The sequence below is a fragment of the Oncorhynchus clarkii genome, chromosome 16, assembly GCF_045791955.1.
Source record: "Oncorhynchus clarkii lewisi isolate Uvic-CL-2024 chromosome 16, UVic_Ocla_1.0, whole genome shotgun sequence".
In the NCBI taxonomy this organism is placed as follows: Eukaryota; Metazoa; Chordata; class Actinopteri; order Salmoniformes; family Salmonidae; genus Oncorhynchus; species Oncorhynchus clarkii.
In genome coordinates this window covers 26,868,414-26,889,562 of record NC_092162.1, presented here as the reverse complement: position 1 = coordinate 26,889,562, position 21,149 = coordinate 26,868,414, and the positions used below count along the sequence as shown (strand labels likewise).

Sequence of the window (21,149 nt, the reverse complement as noted above, 5' to 3'; positions counted from 1 at the left end):
TGGCAAAAAAGAAGACACAAAGCAGACTCCTTTAAAAAGCTGCTGTATGTAGTCCTAAAATGTTGTGTGATAAATATTGGGGAATTTAAAAAAAATCCTCTTTACAATGAAAAAGTAAGGTGACCCCTGAAAGCCAGATGGAAATCAAATCAAATTTTATTTGTTACATGTGCCGAATACAACAGGTGTAGGTAGACCTTACAGTGAAAGCCTTACTTACAAGCCCTTTTAACCAACAATGCAGGTTTAAGAAAACTAAGTGTTAAGTAAAAAATAGATAAGTAAAAAATAAAAGTAACAAGTAATTAAAGAGCAGCAGTAAAATAACAATAGTGAGGCTATACAGGGGGTACCGGTCCAGAGTCAATGTACGGGGGGGGGCACCGGTTAGTCGAGGTAATATGTACATACAGGCAGAGTTAAAGTGACTATGCATAGATAATAAACAGAGTAGCAGCAGCGTAAAAGAGGGGGGTGCAATACAAATAGTCTGGGTAGCCATTTGATTAGCTGTTCAGGAGTCTTATTGCTTGGAGGTAGAAGCTGTTAAGAAGCCTTTTGGACCAAGACCATACCAGGCAGTGTTGCAGATGTAGAACTTTTTGATGACCTATGCCAAATCTTTTCAGTCTCCTGAGGGGGAATAGGCTTTGTTGTGCCCTTTTGTGTAAATGAAACATGCATTCAGTCCTTATATTACTAATACATAGGCTATGCTGCAGCAAATGTAGTCTCACCTTTCACAATAAAAAAGTTACCATGATGAGATGAAAGGCCTACATGCATTGTGAACTGCACTCTATACTGAAATGCGCTGTCTGTTCCCAACCTGAGCATTGATGATTGATCTTGCAGAGAGTAGGCTGTGGCCCTTAGATAAGACAGATTTAGATATTACATGTAACTGAAGTTCCATTTCACGTCATGCTGTTCATATAAATATTTTTTTATAATTTACCGGTTTCTCGCAGTTATTTATCCTGGGAAAAGAGAGTGGGTTTGGGCAGGAAATTTCGGTAACCCAGATCCTGCTGTTCAAGACCGACCAGAGATATGACTATTCTAGTCTATCAAAAGCATTTTCTGCATCGAGATAAAACGTGCCAAGGAGTGATAGTGAGAACACAGAGTAGCATCCTTACCGATAAAAATTAAAAATGTAAATAGAACTCAGGGGGAATCCCATCCAGGTGATTTGCCTTTTTTTCATGCTATGCAATGCCCTTTTGAGTTCATTGACAGCGATTTTGGGTTCCTAGCAATGCAGCTTTTTCTGTTGAGAGAAGAGTTCTTAATTCTTTTAGAAAGGACTTAGTCTGGCTTGGTGTGTATTTACAATTAGATGTGTACAGTTCTTTATAAAGCTGGGAGAATCTTTGATTCATTTGGGTTCTGATAGTAATTCCCCAATTTCAGATTCAATAGTTGCTATTTTAGCTAATTGATCATTACTGCGAAGCTTGTTGGCCAGTAAACGACTGGGACGATTACCATGGAAGTAATGGTTGAACCTAACTAAGTGGATGGCAAATGCTGCTCTCTGTCTTATCAATAAATTAAGTTCTGTCTTGACTTTGGAAAGAGTAATAGATACCTGGTCTGAAAAAAGTGTTTGTTGAGAACGCTCCAACGCAGTTATCAACATTTCCAATTCTGATATCTTATTTAATTGTGATTTATTCAACTCCGATGCAAATGAAGTTGCGTTATAAAAAATAAAATAAAAACTTGGTGTCATCCCATAGAATCCGGGGTTCATTGACAGACTTTTTATTGAGCATTATGAATTAATTTAGTTCAATTTCAAATTGATCACAGAATGTAGGATTTTGTAGTAATGAAACATTGAAACGCCATCTTGTGGCTCTTTTAGGATATTCTGAAATGTGAAATTGGTAGTAGTAGGCATGGTGATCAGACAAGCTCATATGTTGAATGTCTTTCTTAATTTTAGAAAATAGAGTTGCAGATAAGTATGAAGTCGATTCGGGAGAATGTTTTATGCCTGTTTGAGTAGAAAGTCTACTCGTTTGCTTTTGGACTATGTGCTCGCCAGGCATCAATGAGGCTGGCTGTAATCAGAGTATATGTTGGAGAGCATTGGCTGCATGTGGCTACTAGTTGGTCTTATTACAGTGCCTTTAGAAAGTATTCACACCTTTTAACTTTTTTTTTACAGCCTTTTGTTTAAAATTGATTCAATTGAGATTTTGTGTCACTAATCTACACACAATACAAATGTCAAAGTGGAATTATGTTTTTAGAAATGTTTACAAAATAATTAATTAAATGAAAAGCTTAAATGTCTTTACTCAGTAGGTATTCAACACTTTTGTTATGGCAAGCCTAAATAAGTTCAGTAGTACAAATGTATATAAGTTGCATGGACTCACCTTTTTGTGCAATAATAGTGTTTAACATGATTTTTAAAATAACTACCCCATCTCTGTACCCCACACATACAATTATCTGTAAGGTCCCTCAGTCGTGCAGTGAATTTCAAGCACAGATTCAACCACTAAGACCAGGGAGGTTTTCCAATGGTTTGCAAAGAAGGACACCTATTGGTAGATGGGTAAAAATTAAAAGCAGACATTGAATATCTCTTTGAGCATGGTTGCAGTTATTAATTACACTTTGGATGGTGTATCAATACACTGTCAATACAAAGATATGGGCGCCCTTCCTGAGTTGCCGAAGAGGAACGAAACCACTCAGGGATTTCACCATGAGGCCAATGGCGATTTTATTTTTAATTAATTAATTTTTATTATTATAAATATTTTTTTCATTTAAGTTTAATGGCTGTGATAAGAGATCACTGAGGATAGATGAACAACATTGTACACTGAACAAAAATATGAACGCAGCATGTAAAGTGTTGGTCCCATGATAAATGAGCTGAAATTAAATATCCCAGAAATGTTCCATATGCACAAAAAGCTTATTTCTCTCAAATGTGCACACATTTGTTTACATCCCTGTTAGTGAGCATTTCTCCTTTGTTAAGATATGCCACAGGACAAGTGTGGCATATCAAGAAGCTGATTAAACAGCATGATCATTACACAGGTACATCTTGTGCATGGGACAATAAAATGCCACTCTAAAATGTACAGTTTTGTCACACAACACAATGCCACAGATGTCTCAAGTTTTGAGAGAGTATGAAATTGGCATGCTGGCTGTAGGAATGTCCACCAGAGCTGTTGCCAGAGAATTGAATGTTCATTTCTCTACCATAAGCCACCTCCAACATCATTTTTAAAAATGTGGCAGTACGTCCAACCGGCCTCACAACCGAAGACCACGTGTATTGCGTTATGTGGGCGAGCAGTTTGCTGATGTCAATGTTGTGAACAGAGTGCCCCATGGTGGCGGTGGGGTTATGGTGTTGGAAGACGAACAACGAACACAATTGCATTTTATCGATGGCAATTTCAGGCCCATTTCTTTTAAGGTGTCTGTGACCAACAGATGCATATCTGTAGTCCCAGTCATGTGAAATCCATAGATTAGGACCTAATTAATTCATTAAAATTCATTCCTCATATGAACTTTAACTGAGTAAAGTCATTAAAATTGTTGCATGATGCGTTTTTGATATTTTTGTAAATTATAGTTACTCCACAGTACTAACATACATGACTGAGTGAAAAGAATGAAGCCTGTACAGAAGACAAATATTCCTAAACATGCATCCTGTAAAGTAATACTGCAAAAAATGTGATAAGAAAGGAACTTTTTGTCCTGAATACAAAGCGTTATGTTTGGGGCAAACACAACGTACCACTCTTCATATTATCAAGCATGGTGGTGGCTGCATCATGTTATGGGTATGTTTTTCCTCGACAAGGACTAGGGAGTTTTTTTTATGATAAAAAGAAACAGAATATGCAAAATCCTTGAGGAACCTGGTTGTCTGCTTTCCAACAAACACTGGGAGACGAATTAATATTTTAGTAGGTCAATAACCTAAAACACAAGGCCAAATATATATAGTGCATTTTCTTACCAAGACGACAATGTTCCTGAGATGCCTAGTTACTGTTTTGACTTAAATTGCCTTGAAAATCTATGGCAAGTCTTGAAAATGGCTGCCTAGCAATGATCAACAACCAACTTGACAGAGCTTAAATAATGTTTTAAAAGAATAATGGGCAAATACGGTACAAAGCAGGTGTGCAAAGCTCTTAGACTTACCCAAAAAGACTCACAGCTGTAATCGCTGCCAAAGGTGATTGTAACATGTTGAATACTTATCTAATCAAGATATATTAGTGTTTTATTTTCCATTTAGATAATTTTTTACATTGACAGAGTATTTTGTTTAGATCGTTAAAAAAATGGCAATTAAATCCAACAAAAAATGGATAGTCAAGGGATGTGAATTCCTTCTGAAGACGCTGTAGATTTTGTCCCACATCCAAAATTGCATTCATGTCTGTCCCGTTAACCCGTTGGAATTCAGTTAATCCTAACAATATGCTATTTAGAGAATCAAAAAACGTAGGATCATATGAATTTGGAGTATACACATTAAAAAATGCAAATTTCTTTCCATTATGGATATTTAAGTGATTCTGCCTTCCTGGTCTTTGCCTTTACCCAATATGGTGATTTTGAGTTTATTTTGTATCATTGATTACACCTTTTGTTTTGTTTGGGGCTGAAGAAAAATAAGCCAGTTTGTACAAATGTACAAAATTCTCTGTGCGCACTTTTGGAGCAGGTGTGTTTCTTGGAGCATTGTTATATCAATATCGTTTCTTGCTAGGATATTGAGAAAGATGGAATGTTTGATAGGACAACTTAGGCCTTTCACATTCCAGGAGAGAATGGCTAGTGTTGCCATTATTTTTCTGAAAGGAATGTTAATGATATAATTGTTGTCTTTAGTGTTATTGAGCCCATGGATATGTAACAAAAAGCAGGACCCACACGGAAACCCTCCCATTGGTCCTTCCCCACCCAGAAAACCCTTGCTGTAAACCATACCACCACTCCCTAGTCTCCATCCCCAAACTATATTCCTTTTTGTAAAACCTTTTCAAAAGACGAATGCATCAAATCCAAATATTGTAGCCTTGCTTATTGAATGCCCACTGTTCAACTAAGTTACCTTACCGTAACCCCCTTTTTCTACCTCATTTTCTTCTTCTTTGTATCAGGCATTGGCTCACCAGCGCCTACATCCTCTTTGCCGTGCCCTACTTTGTGTACGACATCTACGCCATGTTCATGTGCTACTGGTACAAGCTGCGCATCAAGGGTCATGAAGGGGACAGCGGCGCCAAACCCCTGGGTGCGGCCCTGACCAGCTACCTGCGGCGCGAATTCCTCATGGTACTCCACCACGTCGTCATGGTCACCGTGTGTTTCCCCGTCTCTGTGGTAACTGTCGCCCAATGACTACATTCAAATGCTGGGAGAATGACGTGTGAGCGAGTGAGTGTTTATTGGAAGTATCTTGTGTGTGTCATTATTAAAGATATTTGCTGGTATTTGGTAGGGTACACAGGCAAATCTTTGTGGCCGTGTGGTTTGAGTGTCCGTCCGGATATTGGGAAGTTGGCTGTTTGATCCACAGTCGAGTCCAACCAAAGACTCCAAAAACCGTCTTGATGCCTCTGCTTGGTACTGAGCATTAGGAATACAGATGTATTGGGGGTAAGGCCCTGTGACGGACTAGCCTCCTGTCTTGGGGGTGTACTTGTACATCAAGCTGCATCATGCTACAAAAACAGGATAAAGGCTCCTGCCCTATGGACAAGGCTTACTTTACACTGGTGAAAAGGTTTGTTGAAGGCTTATTCATGATGATAAAACATGACTTTCAATGAACTGTCTTCTTCCTCTTTCCCCCAGTTCTGGCGACAGGGCAAGGGGGATTACTTCCAAGGCGTCATGTTCTTGGCAGAAGTCAGCACTCCGTGGGTCTGTTTGGGAAAAATCCTCATCCAGGTACTTCAGTTTTTGAATTATTGTGTTTTTGAATTGCACACATCTCTAGGTGTCCCACCCGTGTTTCAATTTCTCAGACTTTTAATTGGACTGTTGGTTCCTGGCATGTGGCTCATCACGTGTGTGTGTGTGTGGTGTATAACAGCACATCTGTAATATGATCACCTTAATTACAGCAGTATACACTGAGTATACAACAAATTAACACCTGCTCTTTTCATGACATAAGCTGACCAGGTGAATCCAGGTGAAAGCTATGATCCTTTATTGATGTCACTTGTTAAATCCACTTCAATCGGTGTAAATGAAAGGGAGATAGGTTAAATAAGTATTTTTAAGGCTTGATAAAATAGTCAAAAGTATGAGCACGTGCGAGTTGCGTTTTATAGCAGAAAAATGCCGCAGTAGCAGTTTTAAAAGTATTTCTGCTGTTTTGTTTCATAGCTGCTAATTGCACAAATATATATGAATCCTATATCCCACCTCGTGCAGTGACACTGCCTGACAAGGGAGCTGTGCGCATTGAGTGAAGTGCTAGTAGATGAATTTTTGGAGGTGCAGGCATAGGTTGGTCTAATTTACGCTAAAGTGTAAAGATGGCGCCGATAGACATGGCCGCACTGTTTCTAACTCGTAAGCAACTTTGCAGTTTTATTTATTTTTTGTTATTTCTCACATTATTAGCCCAGAATGTTTTTTGTGTTATTACATACAGAAATTACTTTTGGATATCAGAGCGGCAATAACTCACCAGCATTTCGAAGAGAAATACGACTTTCCTGAACTGGATCCTTTTTTCGTACCCCCCCCAAGGATGAACTTATCCCAGTGGCTGCTCCAAGACACCGCCGTCAGAGAAGAGGTATTCGGAGTGAACTTTTAGTCCAACTCAGTAGGTGTGCACTCCATCCACCGCTTCTGAGTGTATTGCTCACTAATGTTGTCCCAAGACAATAAAGTAGACAAGCTCAGGGCAAGGATCTCCTTCCAGAGATACATCAGGGACTGTAACATACTTTGTTTCACGGAATCATATCTCACCTGATATACTGTCCCCACCCATACAGCCAGCTCTCCGGGAAGAAGAAAGGTGGAGGTGTATGTTTCATGATTAACTACTCATGGTATGATTGTGGTAACGTACAGGAACTCAAGTAGTTTTGTTCACCTGACTTAGAATACTGAATACCTCACAATTAAATGCCGACCGCATTACATCCTGAGATAATTATTTTCGGTCATTGTCTCAGCTGTTTAAATTCCCCCTCAAGCCGATACAACGGCGGCTCTCAAGGAACTACACTGGACTTGTGCAAACTGGAAACCGCATATCCTGAGGCTGCATTTATTGTAGCTGGGGACTTTAACAAAGCAAATCTGAGTAAAAACCTACCGAAGTTCTCTTAACACATAGCCTGCAATACTCGCGCTTCAAAAACTCTCAACCATTGTTACTCTCCCTTCCGCCCCAATTCGGCAAATCAGATCACAACTCCATTCTGCTCTTCCCTAACTATAGGCAGAAACTCAAACAGGAAGTGAATAGACCTAGTGTCTATTCAATGCTGGTCTGCCCAATTGGAATCCATGCTTCAAGATTGTTTAGGTGACGCAGACTGCGATATGTTCCGGGTTGACATGGTGACTGAGTACATCAGGAAGTGTATAGGGGATGTTGTTCCCAACGTGAATATTAAAACCAAAAACTATGGATAGTTTGCAGCCTTTGCGCAAACCTGAAAGTGTGAATCACTGCATTTAACCACGTCAAGGTGACTGGGAATATGGTTGAATACAAACAGTCCTGTTATGCCCTCTGTAAATCAATCAAACAGTCAACATGACAGCACAGAGACAAAATGGAGTCACAATTCCAGGGATTTCCAACAATCATGGTTAACAAAGGGAAAACCAACCACGTCACGGACACCGACGTCTTGCTCCCGGACAAGCTAAACACTTTCTTTGCCCGCTTTGAGGATAATACAGTGCCACTGGCGCGGGCCGCTCCCGAGGACTGTGAGCTCTCGTTCTCCATGGCCGACATGAATAAGATATTTAAGCCTGTTAACCCTCGCAAGGCTGCCGGCTGAGCATGCGCAGACCAGCTGGCTGGAGTGTTTACGGATATATTCAATCTCTTCTTATCCCAGTCTGCTGTCCCCACTTGCTTCAAGATGTCCACCATTGTTCCTGTACCCAAGAAAGTGAAGGTAACTGAACTAAATGACAATCGCCCCGTAGCACTCACTTCTGCCATCATGAAGTGCTTTGAGAAGCTAGTTAAGGATCTTATCAGCTCCACATTACCCGACAACCTAGACCCACGGCAATTTGCATACTCCCCCAATAGATCCACGGATGATGCCATTGCACTGCACACTGCCTTATCCCATCTTGACAAGAAGAATACCTAAATAAGAATGCTGTTCATTCACTACAGCTCAGCCTTCAACACCATAGTACCCTCCAAGCTCATCATTAAGCTTGAGCCTTGGGGGCTTCCTGACGGGCCTTCCCAGTAGGCAACAACACCTCCACTACACTGATCCTCAACACAGGGGCCACACAAGGGTGCACACGCACGCCTCCAACTGAATCATTGAGTTTGCAGACGACACAACAGTGGTAGGCCTGATTACCATCAACAATGAGGCAGCTTACAGGATGGAGGTGACGGCCCTGGCGGAGTGGTGCCAGGAAAATAACCTCTCCCTCAACAAAACAAAGGAACTGGTTGTTGACTTCAGGAGACAGCAGAGGGTGCACGCCCCCATCCACATCGACAGATCCTCGCCGTACATATCACTGACATTCTGATAGGGTCCGCCCACACTGAGGAGGCTGAAGGATTTCTGCACCGTCCGCAACCGCAGGGCTTTCCAAAGGGTGGTACGGTCTGCCCAACGCATCACCAGGGGCACACTGCCTGCCCTCCAGGACATCTACAGCACCCGGTGTCACAGGAAGGCCAAGAAGATCATGAAGGACCTCAGCCACCCAAGCCACGGCCTGTTCACCCCTCTCATTCAGAAGCAGAGGTCATTACAGCTGCTTCAAAGCTGGGACCGAGAGACTGAAAAACAGCTTATATCTTAAGGCCATCAGACTGTTAAATAGCTATCACTAGCCGGCCTCCACCCAGTACCCTGCCCTGAACCTTAGAGGCTGCTGCCCTATGTACATAGACATGGAGCACTCGTCATTTTAATAATGTTTACATACTGTTTTACCTTTCATACGTACAGTCGTGGACAAAAGTTTGGAGAATGACAAATATTTATTTTCACAAAGTTTACTGCTTCAATGTCTTTAGTTATTTTTGTTAGATGTTCCTATGGAATACTGAAGTATAATTACAAGCATTTCATAAGTGTCAAAGGCTTTTACTGACAATTACATGAAGTTGATGCAAAGAGTCAATATTTGCAGTGTTGACCCTTCTTTTTCAAGACCTCTGCAGTCCAACCTGGCATGCTGTCAATTAACTTCTGGGCCACATGCTGACTGATGGCAGCCCATGCTTGGAGTTTGTCAGAATTTAGTTTTTTTTGTTTGTCCACCCGCCTCTTGAGGATTGACCACAAGTTCTCAATGGGATTAAGGTCTGGGGAGTTTCCTGACCATGGACCCAAAATATCGATGTTTTGTTCCCAGAGCTACTTAGTTATCACTTTTGCCTTATGGCAAGGTTCTCCATCATGCTGGAAAAGGCATTGTTCGTCACCAAACTGTTCCTGGATGTTTGGGAGAAGTTTCTCTCAGAGGTTGTGTTGGTACCATTCTTTATTCATGGCTGTGTTCTTAGGCAAAATTGTGAGTGAGCCCACTCCCTTGGCTGAGAAGCAACCCCACACATGAATGGTCTCAGGATGCTTTATTGTTGGCATGACACAGGACTGATGGTAGCGCTCACCTTGTCTTCTCCGGACAAGCTTTTTTCCGGATGCCCCAAACAATCGGAAAGGGGATATATCAGAGAAAATGACTTTACCCCAGTCCTCAGCAGTCCAATCCCTGTACTTTTTGCAGAATATCAGTCTGTCCCTGATGTTTTTCCTGGAGAGAAGTGGCTTCTTTGCTGCCCTTCTTGACACCAGGCCATCCTCCAAAAGTCTTCGCCTCACTGTGCGTGCAGATGCACACCTGCCTTCTGCCATTCCTGAGCCAGCTCTGTACTGGTGGTGCCCCGATCCCGCAGCTGAATCAATTTTAGGAGACGGTCCTGGCGCTTGCTGGACTTTCTTGGGCGACCTGAAGCCTTCTTCACAATAATTGAACCACTCTCCTAGAAGTTCTTGATGATCCGATAAATGGTTGATTTAGGTGCAATCTTACTGGCAGCAATATCCTTGCCTGTGAAGCCCTTTTTGTGCAAAGCAATGATGACGGCATGTGTTTCCGTACAGGTAACCATGGTTGACAGAGGAAGAACAGTGATTCCAAGCACCACCCTCCTTTTGAAGCTTCCAGTCTGTTATTCAAACTCAATCAGCATGACGGAGTGATCTCCAGCCTTGTCCTCGTCAACACTCACACCTGTGTTAACGAGAGAATCACTGACATGATATCAGCTGGTCCTTTTGTGGCGGTGCTGAAATGTTGTGGAAATGTTTTTTGGGGATTCAGTTCATTTGCATGGCAAAGAGGGACTTTGCAATTAATTGCAATTCATCTGATCCCTCTTCATAACATTCATGAGTATATACAAATTGCCATCATATAAACTGAGGCAGCAGACTTTGTGAAAATTAATATTTGTGTCATTCTCAAAACTTTTGGCCATGACCTGTATATACTGTATTCTAGTGAAGCTCCGAGACATGATTGTGTCGAGGCACAGACTTTGGGAAGGGTACCAAAACATTTCTGCAGCATTGAAGGTCCGCAAGAACACAGTGGCCTCCATCATTCTTAAATGGAAGAAGTTTGGAACCACAACTCTTACTAGAGCTGGCCGCCCGGCCAAACTGAGCAATCGGGGGAGAAGAGCCTTGGTCAGGGAGGTGACCAAGAACCCGATGCTCACTCTGACAGAGCTCCAGAGTTCCTCTGTGGAGATGGGAGAACCTTACAGAAGGACAACCATCTCTGCAGCACTCCACCAATCAGGCCTTTATGGTAGATTAGCCAGACGGAAGCCACTCCTCAGTTAAATGCACATGACAGGCCACTTGGAGTTTGCCATGAGAAACAAGATTCTCTGGTCTGATGAAACCAAGATTGAACTCTTTGGCCTGAATGCCAAGCGTCACGTCTGGAGGAAACCTGGCACCATCCCTACGGTGAAGCATGGTGGTGGCAGCATCATGCTGTGGGGATGTTTTTCAGCGGCAGGGACTGGGAGACTAGTCAGGATCAAGGGAAAGATGAACGGAGCAAAGTACAGAGATCCTTGACAAAAAAATGCTCCAGAACACTCAGGACCTCACTGGGGCGGAGGTTCACCTGTTAGCCTTTGAATATAGCCCCCTGTATTCTACTGGATTTAACCGCGGATACAATATTTGCCTGTCCAACCCCCTCCTCCCTTTACATCACACACCACCCCTGCCCTCCCCTTCCTTCCCTACAGTGTGTTGTGTAGAGTTGGTGCCAGATGCTTCTTATAACCTCTGTGCAAAGGGAATCATTTAAAGTAAACTACACAGTACAGTTTGGTGTGGTGTTATACATTTGATAGATACAAATTATACTTCTAGATGTGCAATTAAAATGTTGAGGTTCTCAAATGTTGAACTGTTATCATAACCTTCTCAATGTTGTTGTCTTGTAAAAGTTGCTCTAGCTGTCGATCAAATGCTTAGCTTGCTGGCGCAGAGAAGAAGTCTAGCAAGCTGGTGGAAACAGATGTTTTTGCAGAATATACTGTGTATAATGACATGTTTTTCTCCCACACCTTAAGGCACTGTATTCTATACAAGCCCGCCTTTGGCTTGAAGCAGGACAAGTATACTTTGTCCTCCATTTTCCACTTTTTGGTGTCCTTGCAAAGTAGAGCAATAGGCCTATTAACTATTTTTCGGCTTTCACCAATCTGTACTGCTTGCGCTTTCTCCTTTTTTCTCTCCTCTTTCTCTCTCTCCCTCTTTTTCCTCTCAGTACAAACAGCAACACACTCTCCTGCACAAAGTGAATGGGGCTACTATGCTGGTCACTTTTTTCACCTGTCGAGTCCTCCTCTTCCCTTTCCTCTACTACGCGTATGGCAGGTATGTCTCTGTCTGTCCCTTACTCTCTATCACGCTCTGCTTTCAAGCTGAGCTTAAAGGACTGATGTGCATGGGGATTTGGTCACATCTCTTATTTTTCTTAACTCTTGTATCAGGGTTCGGGGGCTTGTGAAGAGAGCATCATTGTAATGGGTGGCTGTCAAGGGATAGTTCATCTACATTTCATAATACTTTCAACATTTTCTCATTTGGACTCCATGTACATTTAAGGCCAGATTCAGAGTTGAGATAAGCGCAAAGAACTCTGGCTTTTGCATTAATCATTTATTGACATCAATGGGAGCATAGCATGTGTGGATCTCATTTAATAGCCTGGCTACCCATCCATATCACTCTGGCCAAACGCCACGCCCACTAATGTTTCTTTGTGGGTCTCCCCAATGACTTCTCGAATGCAGACACATTCAAACCGTTCTAATTGGTCCCAGATACCGATGGGTTGGGCCAGAGACGGCCTACATGAATCATGTAATTTTGGCCTCAGCACAAAAGACATCTAGAATTGGTTCAGACTGATGTATAGAGCGATTTGATATAGCAGGAAAATTAAATTCAGGATGAGTCGTCAGGCAACTAACTTATGTCAAATTGAGCCATTTAAGGTAAACTGATAAATATAGAATTATGAAATATGGGTGAACAATCCCTTTAATGCCTCCGCCCCCCTTTTGTTAGTTCTACAGTTTACATAAGTCGGAGGTTTACATACAGTTAGGTTGGAGTCATTAAAACTCGTTTTTCAACCACTCCACAAATTTCTTGTTAACAAACTACAGTTTTGGCAAGTCGGTTAGGACATCTTCTTTGTGCATGACACAAGTCATTTTTCCAACAATTGTTTACAGACAGATTATGTCACTTATATAATTCACTGTATCACAATTCCAGTGGGTCAGAAGTTTACATACATTAAGTTGACTTTGCCTTTAAACAGCTTGGAAAATTTCAGAAAAATAGGTAATGGCTTTAGAAGCTTCTGATAGGCTAATTGACATCATTTGAGTCAATTAGAGGTGTAACTGTGGATGTATTTCCAGGCCTACTTTCAAACTCAGTCCCTCTTTGCTTGACATCATGGGAAAATGAAAAGAAATCAGCCAAGACCTCAGAAAATAAATTGTAGACCTCCAAGTCTGGTTCATCCTTGGGAGCAATTTCCAAACGCCTGAAGGTATAAACACCATGGGACCACGCAGCCGTCATACCGCTCAGGAAGGAGACACGTTCTGAACGTACTTTGGTGCGAAAAGTGCAAATCAATCCCAGACCAACATTAAAGAACCTTTGAAGATGCTGGAGTAAATGGGTACAAAAGTATCTATATCCCCACAGTAAAATGAGCCCTATATCGACATAAGCTGTAAGGCCGCTCAGCAAGGAAGAAGCCACTGCTCCAAAACCGCCATAAAAGAAGCCAGATTAGGGTTTGCAACTGCACATGGGGACAAAGATCGTACTTTTTGGAGAAATGTCCTCTGGTCTGATGAAACAAAAATAGAACTGTTTGGCCATAATGATCATGGTTATGTTTGGAGGAAAAAGGGGGAGGCTTGCAAGCTGAAGAACACCATCCCAAACGTGAAGCATTGGGGTGGCAGCATCATGTTGTGAGGGTGCTTTGCTGCAGGAGGGACTGGTGCACTTCACAAAATAGATGGCATCATGAGGGCGGAAAATTATGTGGATATATTGCAGCAACAATGGGTCTTCCAAATGGACAATGAGCCCTAGCATACTTTCAAAGTTGTGGCAAATGGCTTAAGGACAACAAAGTCAAGGTATTGGAGTGGCCATCACAAAGCCCTGACCTCAATCCCATAGAAAAATTGTGGGAAGAACTGAAAAAGAGTGTGCGAGCAAGGAGGCCTACAAACCTGACTCAGTTACACCAGCTCTGTCAGGAGGAATGGGCCAAAATTCACCCAATTTATTGTGGGAGCTTGTGGAAGGCTACCTGAAACGTTTGACCCAAGTTAAACATTTTTAAGGCAATGCTACCAAATACTAATTGAGTGTATGTAAACTTCTGAACTACAACCATTTTTTTTCTGAGGTCTTGGCTGATTTCTTTTGATTTTCCCATGATGTCAATCAAAGAGGGACTGAGTTTGAAGGTAGGCCTTGAAATACATCCACAGGTACACCTCCAATTGACTCAAATGATGTAAATTAGCCTATCAGAAGCTTCTAAAGCCATGACATCATTTTCTAGATGATGACCCACTGGAATTGTGATACAGTGAATTAATCTGTCTGTAAACAATTCTTGGAAAAATGACTTGTGTCATGCACAAAGTAGATGTCCTAACCGACTTACCAAAACTTTAGTTTGTTAACAAGACATTTGTGGAGTGGTTGAAAAACGAGTTTTAATGACTCCACCATCAGTGTATGTGAACTTCCGACTTCAACTGTATGTGGCCACTCTAAATCCCCCATGTGCCCATTCTCTTTATAATTCTCCCCATCCAGGTACGCGTCCATTCCCCTCCACATGGTTCCTTTCAACGTGCCCTGGCAAGTTAACCTGGGCGCAGCTATGCTCATGGCCCCCCAGGTCTACTGGTTCTCCCTCATTTGCCGAGGGGCCCTGCGACTCTTCACTGGCTCTTCCCGCTCCCGCAGGCCCCCGGTCACTGCCAAGGATGACTTGGACGGACAGGCGCCGTCCCAGCCCGCCAATGGGTACAGCACTCATGCCACAGAACAAAAGTCAGACTCTCATTGAGAAGTGGGCGGGAGGGTGAGAGGTAAGGAAGGTGGGGATAATGTACCGGTGGGTGAAGTTGAAAGGGAAAGAAAGGTAGTGAGACTTTGAACAATGAGTTTTGCAAGAGTAAAAAAAGAAATGCTTCAAATGGTACTGTCTTTGTTGCCAGAATCTATACTCAATACTGATATTCTGCTTGTGCGAATAAAGGAATTGAAGGGAGCGTTTGCACATTTGAACAGCACACAACATAGGCATCAGAAGCTATTGTTCCCCCTGATGCACGTTGAGAATGGAGAGAGATTAGCCTGAAAGAAGTTTAGCAAGTGAGAGGTGGAGAGTGTCCTCGTGTAGATCAAATGAAATCCTGTCTGCCTAGGAGGTAAGTTAGCACAGGAGTTAGGAATGTATTATACTGGTATGTTTAGTACATTGCTTTAGATAGAAAGGCCTAATTCGGCTTAGTAACAAGAAACGACCTCGCCAAGCAGTATTTTGACTTGTTAGTATTTATCTGTATCCTTTGTACTCTTAACAAATGTGACCAGGGTGGAAGGGAGGTAACCTCATAAGACTATTATGCTGCCTTATCTCAATTGTTTGTGTGTGTACTACATTTTATTTATTTTTATGTGGAATATTTATTTTTTTCCTTGGATTGAAAATGTGACAAGTGTTCTTACCTTCACGTTGATTTGGATTGTAGTTCTGTTTCTGATCTCCCATTCTGTGTTTTTATTTTTGATCCATTTTGATCTCCAGTAGTTCAGGTAGCAAATGCATGAATCATTTCGCCTGTTGGCAGTTAAACTCTGCCGCCTTGCAACAGTGTTATTTTATTCAGTGTAGAGAATGTAATTTTGAGGAACAAAATAAATGGCCAATTTTGTGGGCCTTTGGGTTTCTATGCCCTACGTGGGTCCTTAACTTTTGACTGAGTGGTATTGAAGCATATTAGGTAAATGAGTTAGTGCCAGTGCAACAACAAAAAAACAGCCCTATTTATTCCACATATTGTCATTCATTGGCTGACGTTACACAAGTATTTTGCCCAAGAATATTTAATAAGAAATCAAAAACGTGTTTTATTATCACTGCTGTAATTAGTGAATTGCATAAATCGACCAGAATATAATCAATACACTGTCTTGGTAGCATTTAGTATAGGTTGACCTTTCTAAAGCTCTTGAAACTGCTTTAGGAGTCTGTTTCCACTTCTTCAGTTTCTTATTTGTACTGAGCAAATTTAATTGAGCCACTGGTTTCAGGAGCCCTATTCACTCAGAAAACATAACTATACTAGGAAAACAAACAGTCCAGTAACCTTGGATGCAAGAAAGATGGGACAATAACGTCTAGACGGCGATAAACTATACATTTGTTCTATATGTTTATTGGTTAGTGGTTCTTACCATTGGGGGAAAAATGCATTTCAACTGATTTATTGTATATGCTTATTTTATTTATTTGTGGTTTTGAATTGAATGCATATTTATGCATACGTATTAATGTACCGTATAAACTTCTGAGCCTTATGTGAAGGCTATATTGTTAACTCATAGCTAAAATATACTCCTCTGTTCTGAACTTGTCTGGGTGTTATATCAAGACACTGATTTATATATATAAAAACAAAAAAAGAGTAATGTTTATTACAAGGATACAAAACGCACAAGCATACAAAATCGGTAATGGCATTAAAAAAAAATCAGGCGTCGAAGCTCTTGGCCTGCAGTTTTTCCCCCTGTCTCAGTATCGCCTTTGTCTTGGCGAGAAGATTTTGCTGGGGTCGCTGTCTCTCTCCCTCTCCTTTTCTCGCTCTTTTTGACTGTTGGGAGAGAGTGCCTCCTCGGGCCCAGCCCGGCTGCTCTTCTCGCTCTTGAAGAGGTCTCGTCCAGTCCGGAGAATGTGTTCCTCAATTTTGCGGTGGCGTTTCATGTCTGACAGTACCTTGTCCAACCTAGCCTCCCGTTTGACAGAGGACCGAGCCGAGGACCCTGCGAAAAGAGGACAATGCATGAATAAACCCCAGAATGAGGGTAGTGGTTGACAGCAGTTAACCATTGAGGGTATTTGTTTTAGTTCACCTGGTGGGTGGAGTTACTCCCGGGTTGAAAAAGTGATCGTATTTGTTTGCTAACCAGTAGTGCTGAGCGAGTAACTAAAAATGTGGTAATTAAAAAAACAAATTAAACAAGTAACTGACCTACATCGGGTCAATTATTTGAATTTCATGTCACACAAGTTTCTCTAGAGATGAATCAGATCCAGCTTGAACTGTGCAATGTTGTAATTTCCAACAGGCCAATATTCTAAATAGTTTAACTCATAAAATGTGGTCCTTAACTACTCCGTTGCGCATCAACTTGTCTGATCTGTGTTTCTTTCACACCTGCTACAGAAGAGCGAAGAATGCGCAATCGTGAGGTGATAAAGAGCAGCTTTTGCTTTGAGGTATCTACCAGAAAATACATGATCTAAGTGATTGATATGTGGTATTCAGCAGTCAAAAGTACGCCTTATTTAATTTTAAGAACTACAAAATTGTGATTTTGTTAGGGCACAGGCAGAACCTCTATCGAGATGAGATGACTTGGAATGAAATAAAACAAATGTAATACACTAAAACAGATTTAAATGTGAACAAATGATGGTTAACAAGTGGCAGTAATGGGCAGTCACTACTATCATGGGACTTTTATTAATTTATTCTATGTTACAGGATTCAACCCACATAATGCATAGTCCATTTAATGTAAATAATCGTAAACCTGTGATAATTCTTTCATAATCTAACCGACTTAAAAAAGCACTAATAACCAGGCTGCCCTCCGGGCATGAGCCGGGTACCCCACTGAAGCAGACGGCGAAATTGGCTCAACAAAGTCAAATGTCCAGCATGTGGAGAACAGCGTTAGTATTCTGTGTTTTGAAGAACACTAGTTTGAAAATTAGTGCATACATTTTATGCAAGATACTTTTGTATATATAGTGTATGTGGAGACCCCTTCAAAATGAGTGGATTCGGCTATTTTCGGCCACACCCGTTACTGACAGGTGTATAAAATCGAGCACATAGCCATACAATCTCCTTAGGTAAACATTGGCAGTAGTATGGCCTTAACTGACGAGCTCAGTGACTTTCAACGTGGCACCGTCATAGGATGCCAACAAGTCAGTTCGTCAAATTTCTACCCTGGTCAACTAAGTGCCGTTATTGTGAACTGTAAACGTCTAGGAGTAACAACGGCTCAGCCGCAAAGTGGTAGGCCACACAAGCTCACAGAATGGGACCGCTGAAGGGCGTAAAATCATCTGTCCTCGGTTGCAACACTCACTTCCGAGTTCCAAACGGCCTCTGAAAGCAACATCAGCACAAGAACTGTTCGAGCTTCATGAAATGGGTTTCCATGGCTGAGCAGCTGCACACAAGCCTAACATCCATATTAATGCCCATGATTTTTGAATGAGATGTACGACAAGTAGTGTACATATTTTTATGAACAATGCATCATGCCACCTTCTTGATAATTATGCCCCAGCACCAGTTTTAGCTGCACTCCGGTTCAGTCTAATTGAATCTCATCAAATCACTGTGAATATGACTCGATATTAGGCAATAGGCAAGTGCTTATAGACCCTAAGTTGCATGAGAGATACTGTGGAATGAAAGGTATCTTCCAAAACAAAGAATGAGGTAAGTGAAAGTCATGAGCAGCGAGTCATACCTGGTGTCCTGCGTCGGTTGATGAAAGCATTTTTTGGAGTTTGTTGTATCTGTTCTTCATCAAAATCAAACTCTGTGGGAGATGGGGCCCTGACAAAGAAAGAAAATACTAGTCATCCATACTGCCATAGTTTATCTTTATAAAAAACAGGTGGAGTCCCTAGGCCTCTATTTCAACAAACCTAACCCAATGGTGAATCTTAGCACTGGTGGTAGCACTATAGTTTTTTTGGGGGTGTGTCAAATATTTTTGCAATTTTCACAACCTGAATTATGGGCACAGCAGCTGGCTATGGTGTGAAATGGCTAGGCTTTGACAAATAAACAAGTTGTAGGTTTGTCAGGCTTGACCCTCTCACTGGCCAATCAGAACTTGCTTCATGGCTAAATGTGTGGTTGCTTCAAGTTGTGTATTTTATGTATTGCATTGTCAGCAAATCCAATTCGAATGTTAGTCCATTTATAGCCTATTTTCTTAAAATGCCCTACAGCAGTGTTTCCAAACTTGGTCCTGGGGACCCCAAGGGGTGCACGTTGTGGTTTTTGCCCTAGCACTACACAGCCAATTCAAATAATCAACTGTGTAATACTAGGGCAAAAACCAAAACGTGCACCCCCTCAGGGTCTCCAGAAAAAACGCTGGCCTACAGAAACAAAATATAATGTAGGCCTATCCCATATTTCCTAAATATGTTGAACATGTTTACACTCCGCATTGTTCTGAGTCAGGGATGGCAACTGGCGGCCCTCAATTTCCAAAACGGGGCCCCTGACCAGTCAACTCAGTCGGGGTCTCAACTTACTGTTGAGTGTTGAGTGTGAATACACAGTCACTCACTCAGATAGCATATTAACATGGCATAAGTCCTGGTAAAATGTGTAAAATGCCAGGAAATTTGCTTTAAAATGGTAAAATTCTCTAGGCCCCATGGCAAAGTTTTCTCTACGCCCTGTTGAAAAATGTGCAGACTTGCAATAAATGTACTTTTAAAATAGTTTTTTTGATTTGATTTTTAAAAAATAAATCTTTGCCGTCATGACGGACCCAGTAAAATGTTTTGCCCGTGAGGTGGGGGTGCCACCCAACCAAATCTTGCTCTGGCCACTGGTATAATGCATTTGGTTAAGAGTTTACTCTAACTGCACAAACCAAACTTTTTGGGACCAGCCAGAGAGCCTTTTAGTGATAGCACATTCATCAGGGACCCCCTCATAAATCAGAACACAACTGGGGTGAGATGAAAAATAGCCTTCAAGGAGTTTTTCTATGACCTCGGCAATGCAAGGCCGGACCAAGTCAAGGGCCCTGGGAAGACACATTTTAAAGGCCCGCCTCTTGGCATCGAAGAGCCATTTTTGCAGTTTAAAACTTCTCTAGGGTAGGGGGCACTATTTTCACCTCCGGATAAAAAGCGGGCCCAAAGTAAACTGCCTGCTACTCAGGCCCAGAAGCTAGGATATGCATATATGGATAGAAAACACTCTAAAGTTTCCAAAACGGTTAGTATAACAGAACTGATTTGGCAGTCAAAAACCTGAGAAAAATCCATCCAGGAAGTAGAATTTAAATTTTTTGTAGTTTTCTATTCAATGCCATTACAGTATCCATTGACTTAGGACTCAAATTGCAGTTCCTATGCCTTCCACTAGATGTCAACAGTCTTTAGAAATTGTTTCAGGCTTGTAGTCTAAAAAATGAGGGAGTAAGACCAGTCTGACTGGACCCTAAAGTGTCACAGAGCTTTCTCATGCGCAATCCTGAGAGTGCACCTTTCTTGTTTATCTTTTATATTGACGACGTTATTGTCCGGTTGAAATATTATCGATTATTTAGGCTAAAAACAACCAGCGGATTCAATATAAGCATCGTTTGACATGTTTCTATGAACTTTACGGATACAATTTGGATTTTTTTTGTCTGCCTGTTGTGACTGCGTTTGAGCCTGTGGATTACTGAAGAAAATGTGCGAACAAAACTGAGGTTTTTGGATATAAAGAGAGATTTATCGAACAAAACAAACATTTATTGAGTAAATTAATGTCTCCTGAGTGCAACCATATGAAGATCATCAAAGGTAAGTGATTAATTTGATCTCTATTTCTGACTTGTGCAACTCTTCTACTTGGCTGATTACTGTTTGTAATGAATTGTCTGCTGGGTGATGTTCTCAAATAATCGCATGGTATGCATTCGCCGTAAAGACTTTTTGAAATCTGACACCGTGGTTGGATTCACAAGAAGTTAATCTTTAAACCTATGTATAACACTTGTATGTTTTCTGAATTTTTATAATCGGCGCTCTGCAATTTCACTGGATGTTGGTCAGGTGTGTTGCTACCGTCCCACGTACCCTAGAGAGGTTTTAAGCAAATTTTCTTCAATTCTACAATTCTAAGTGCATTTATGTACAAAAAAAATGTTTATGGGGAAAACAAGAAGTATTGAGTTGAAAGGTTTATAATTGGTGGAGTACTGTGGATACCAATATCCATGTGAGTCTCCCAGGCCCATGTT

At 41.5% G+C, this 21,149-nt stretch overlaps 2 protein-coding genes across 9 annotated transcripts in view; one reads left to right on the top strand and one right to left on the bottom strand.

The window, feature by feature from the left end:
* Positions 1 to 16,490, top strand: part of LOC139368287 (TLC domain containing 3Bb) — a 46,686-nt gene extending 30,196 nt beyond the window's left edge. For 3 of the 4 annotated variants that reach the window (XM_071107028.1, XM_071107030.1, XM_071107029.1), the window contains 4 exons: positions 5,172 to 5,394; positions 5,869 to 5,964; positions 12,067 to 12,176; positions 14,670 to 14,984. In XM_071107028.1, coding sequence (XP_070963129.1) covers positions 5,172 to 5,394; positions 5,869 to 5,964; positions 12,067 to 12,176; positions 14,670 to 14,925 — 685 coding nt within the window. In that variant the 3' untranslated portion in view covers positions 14,926 to 14,984. Of the gene's footprint in view, positions 1 to 5,171; positions 5,395 to 5,868; positions 5,965 to 12,066; positions 12,177 to 14,669 lie in introns of all 4 variants that reach the window. The other variant, XM_071107027.1, reaches the window with a different exon arrangement.
* Positions 16,277 to 21,149, bottom strand: part of LOC139368286 (PAXIP1 associated glutamate-rich protein 1) — a 29,357-nt gene continuing 24,484 nt past the window's right edge. For all 5 annotated transcript variants that reach the window (XM_071107024.1, XM_071107026.1, XM_071107023.1 and 2 more), the window contains exons 4-5: positions 18,636 to 18,724; positions 16,277 to 16,904 (exon numbers count right to left, since the gene is read on the bottom strand). In XM_071107024.1, coding sequence (XP_070963125.1) covers positions 16,657 to 16,904; positions 18,636 to 18,724 — 337 coding nt within the window. In that variant the 3' untranslated portion in view covers positions 16,277 to 16,656. The remainder of the gene's footprint in view (positions 16,905 to 18,635; positions 18,725 to 21,149) is intronic.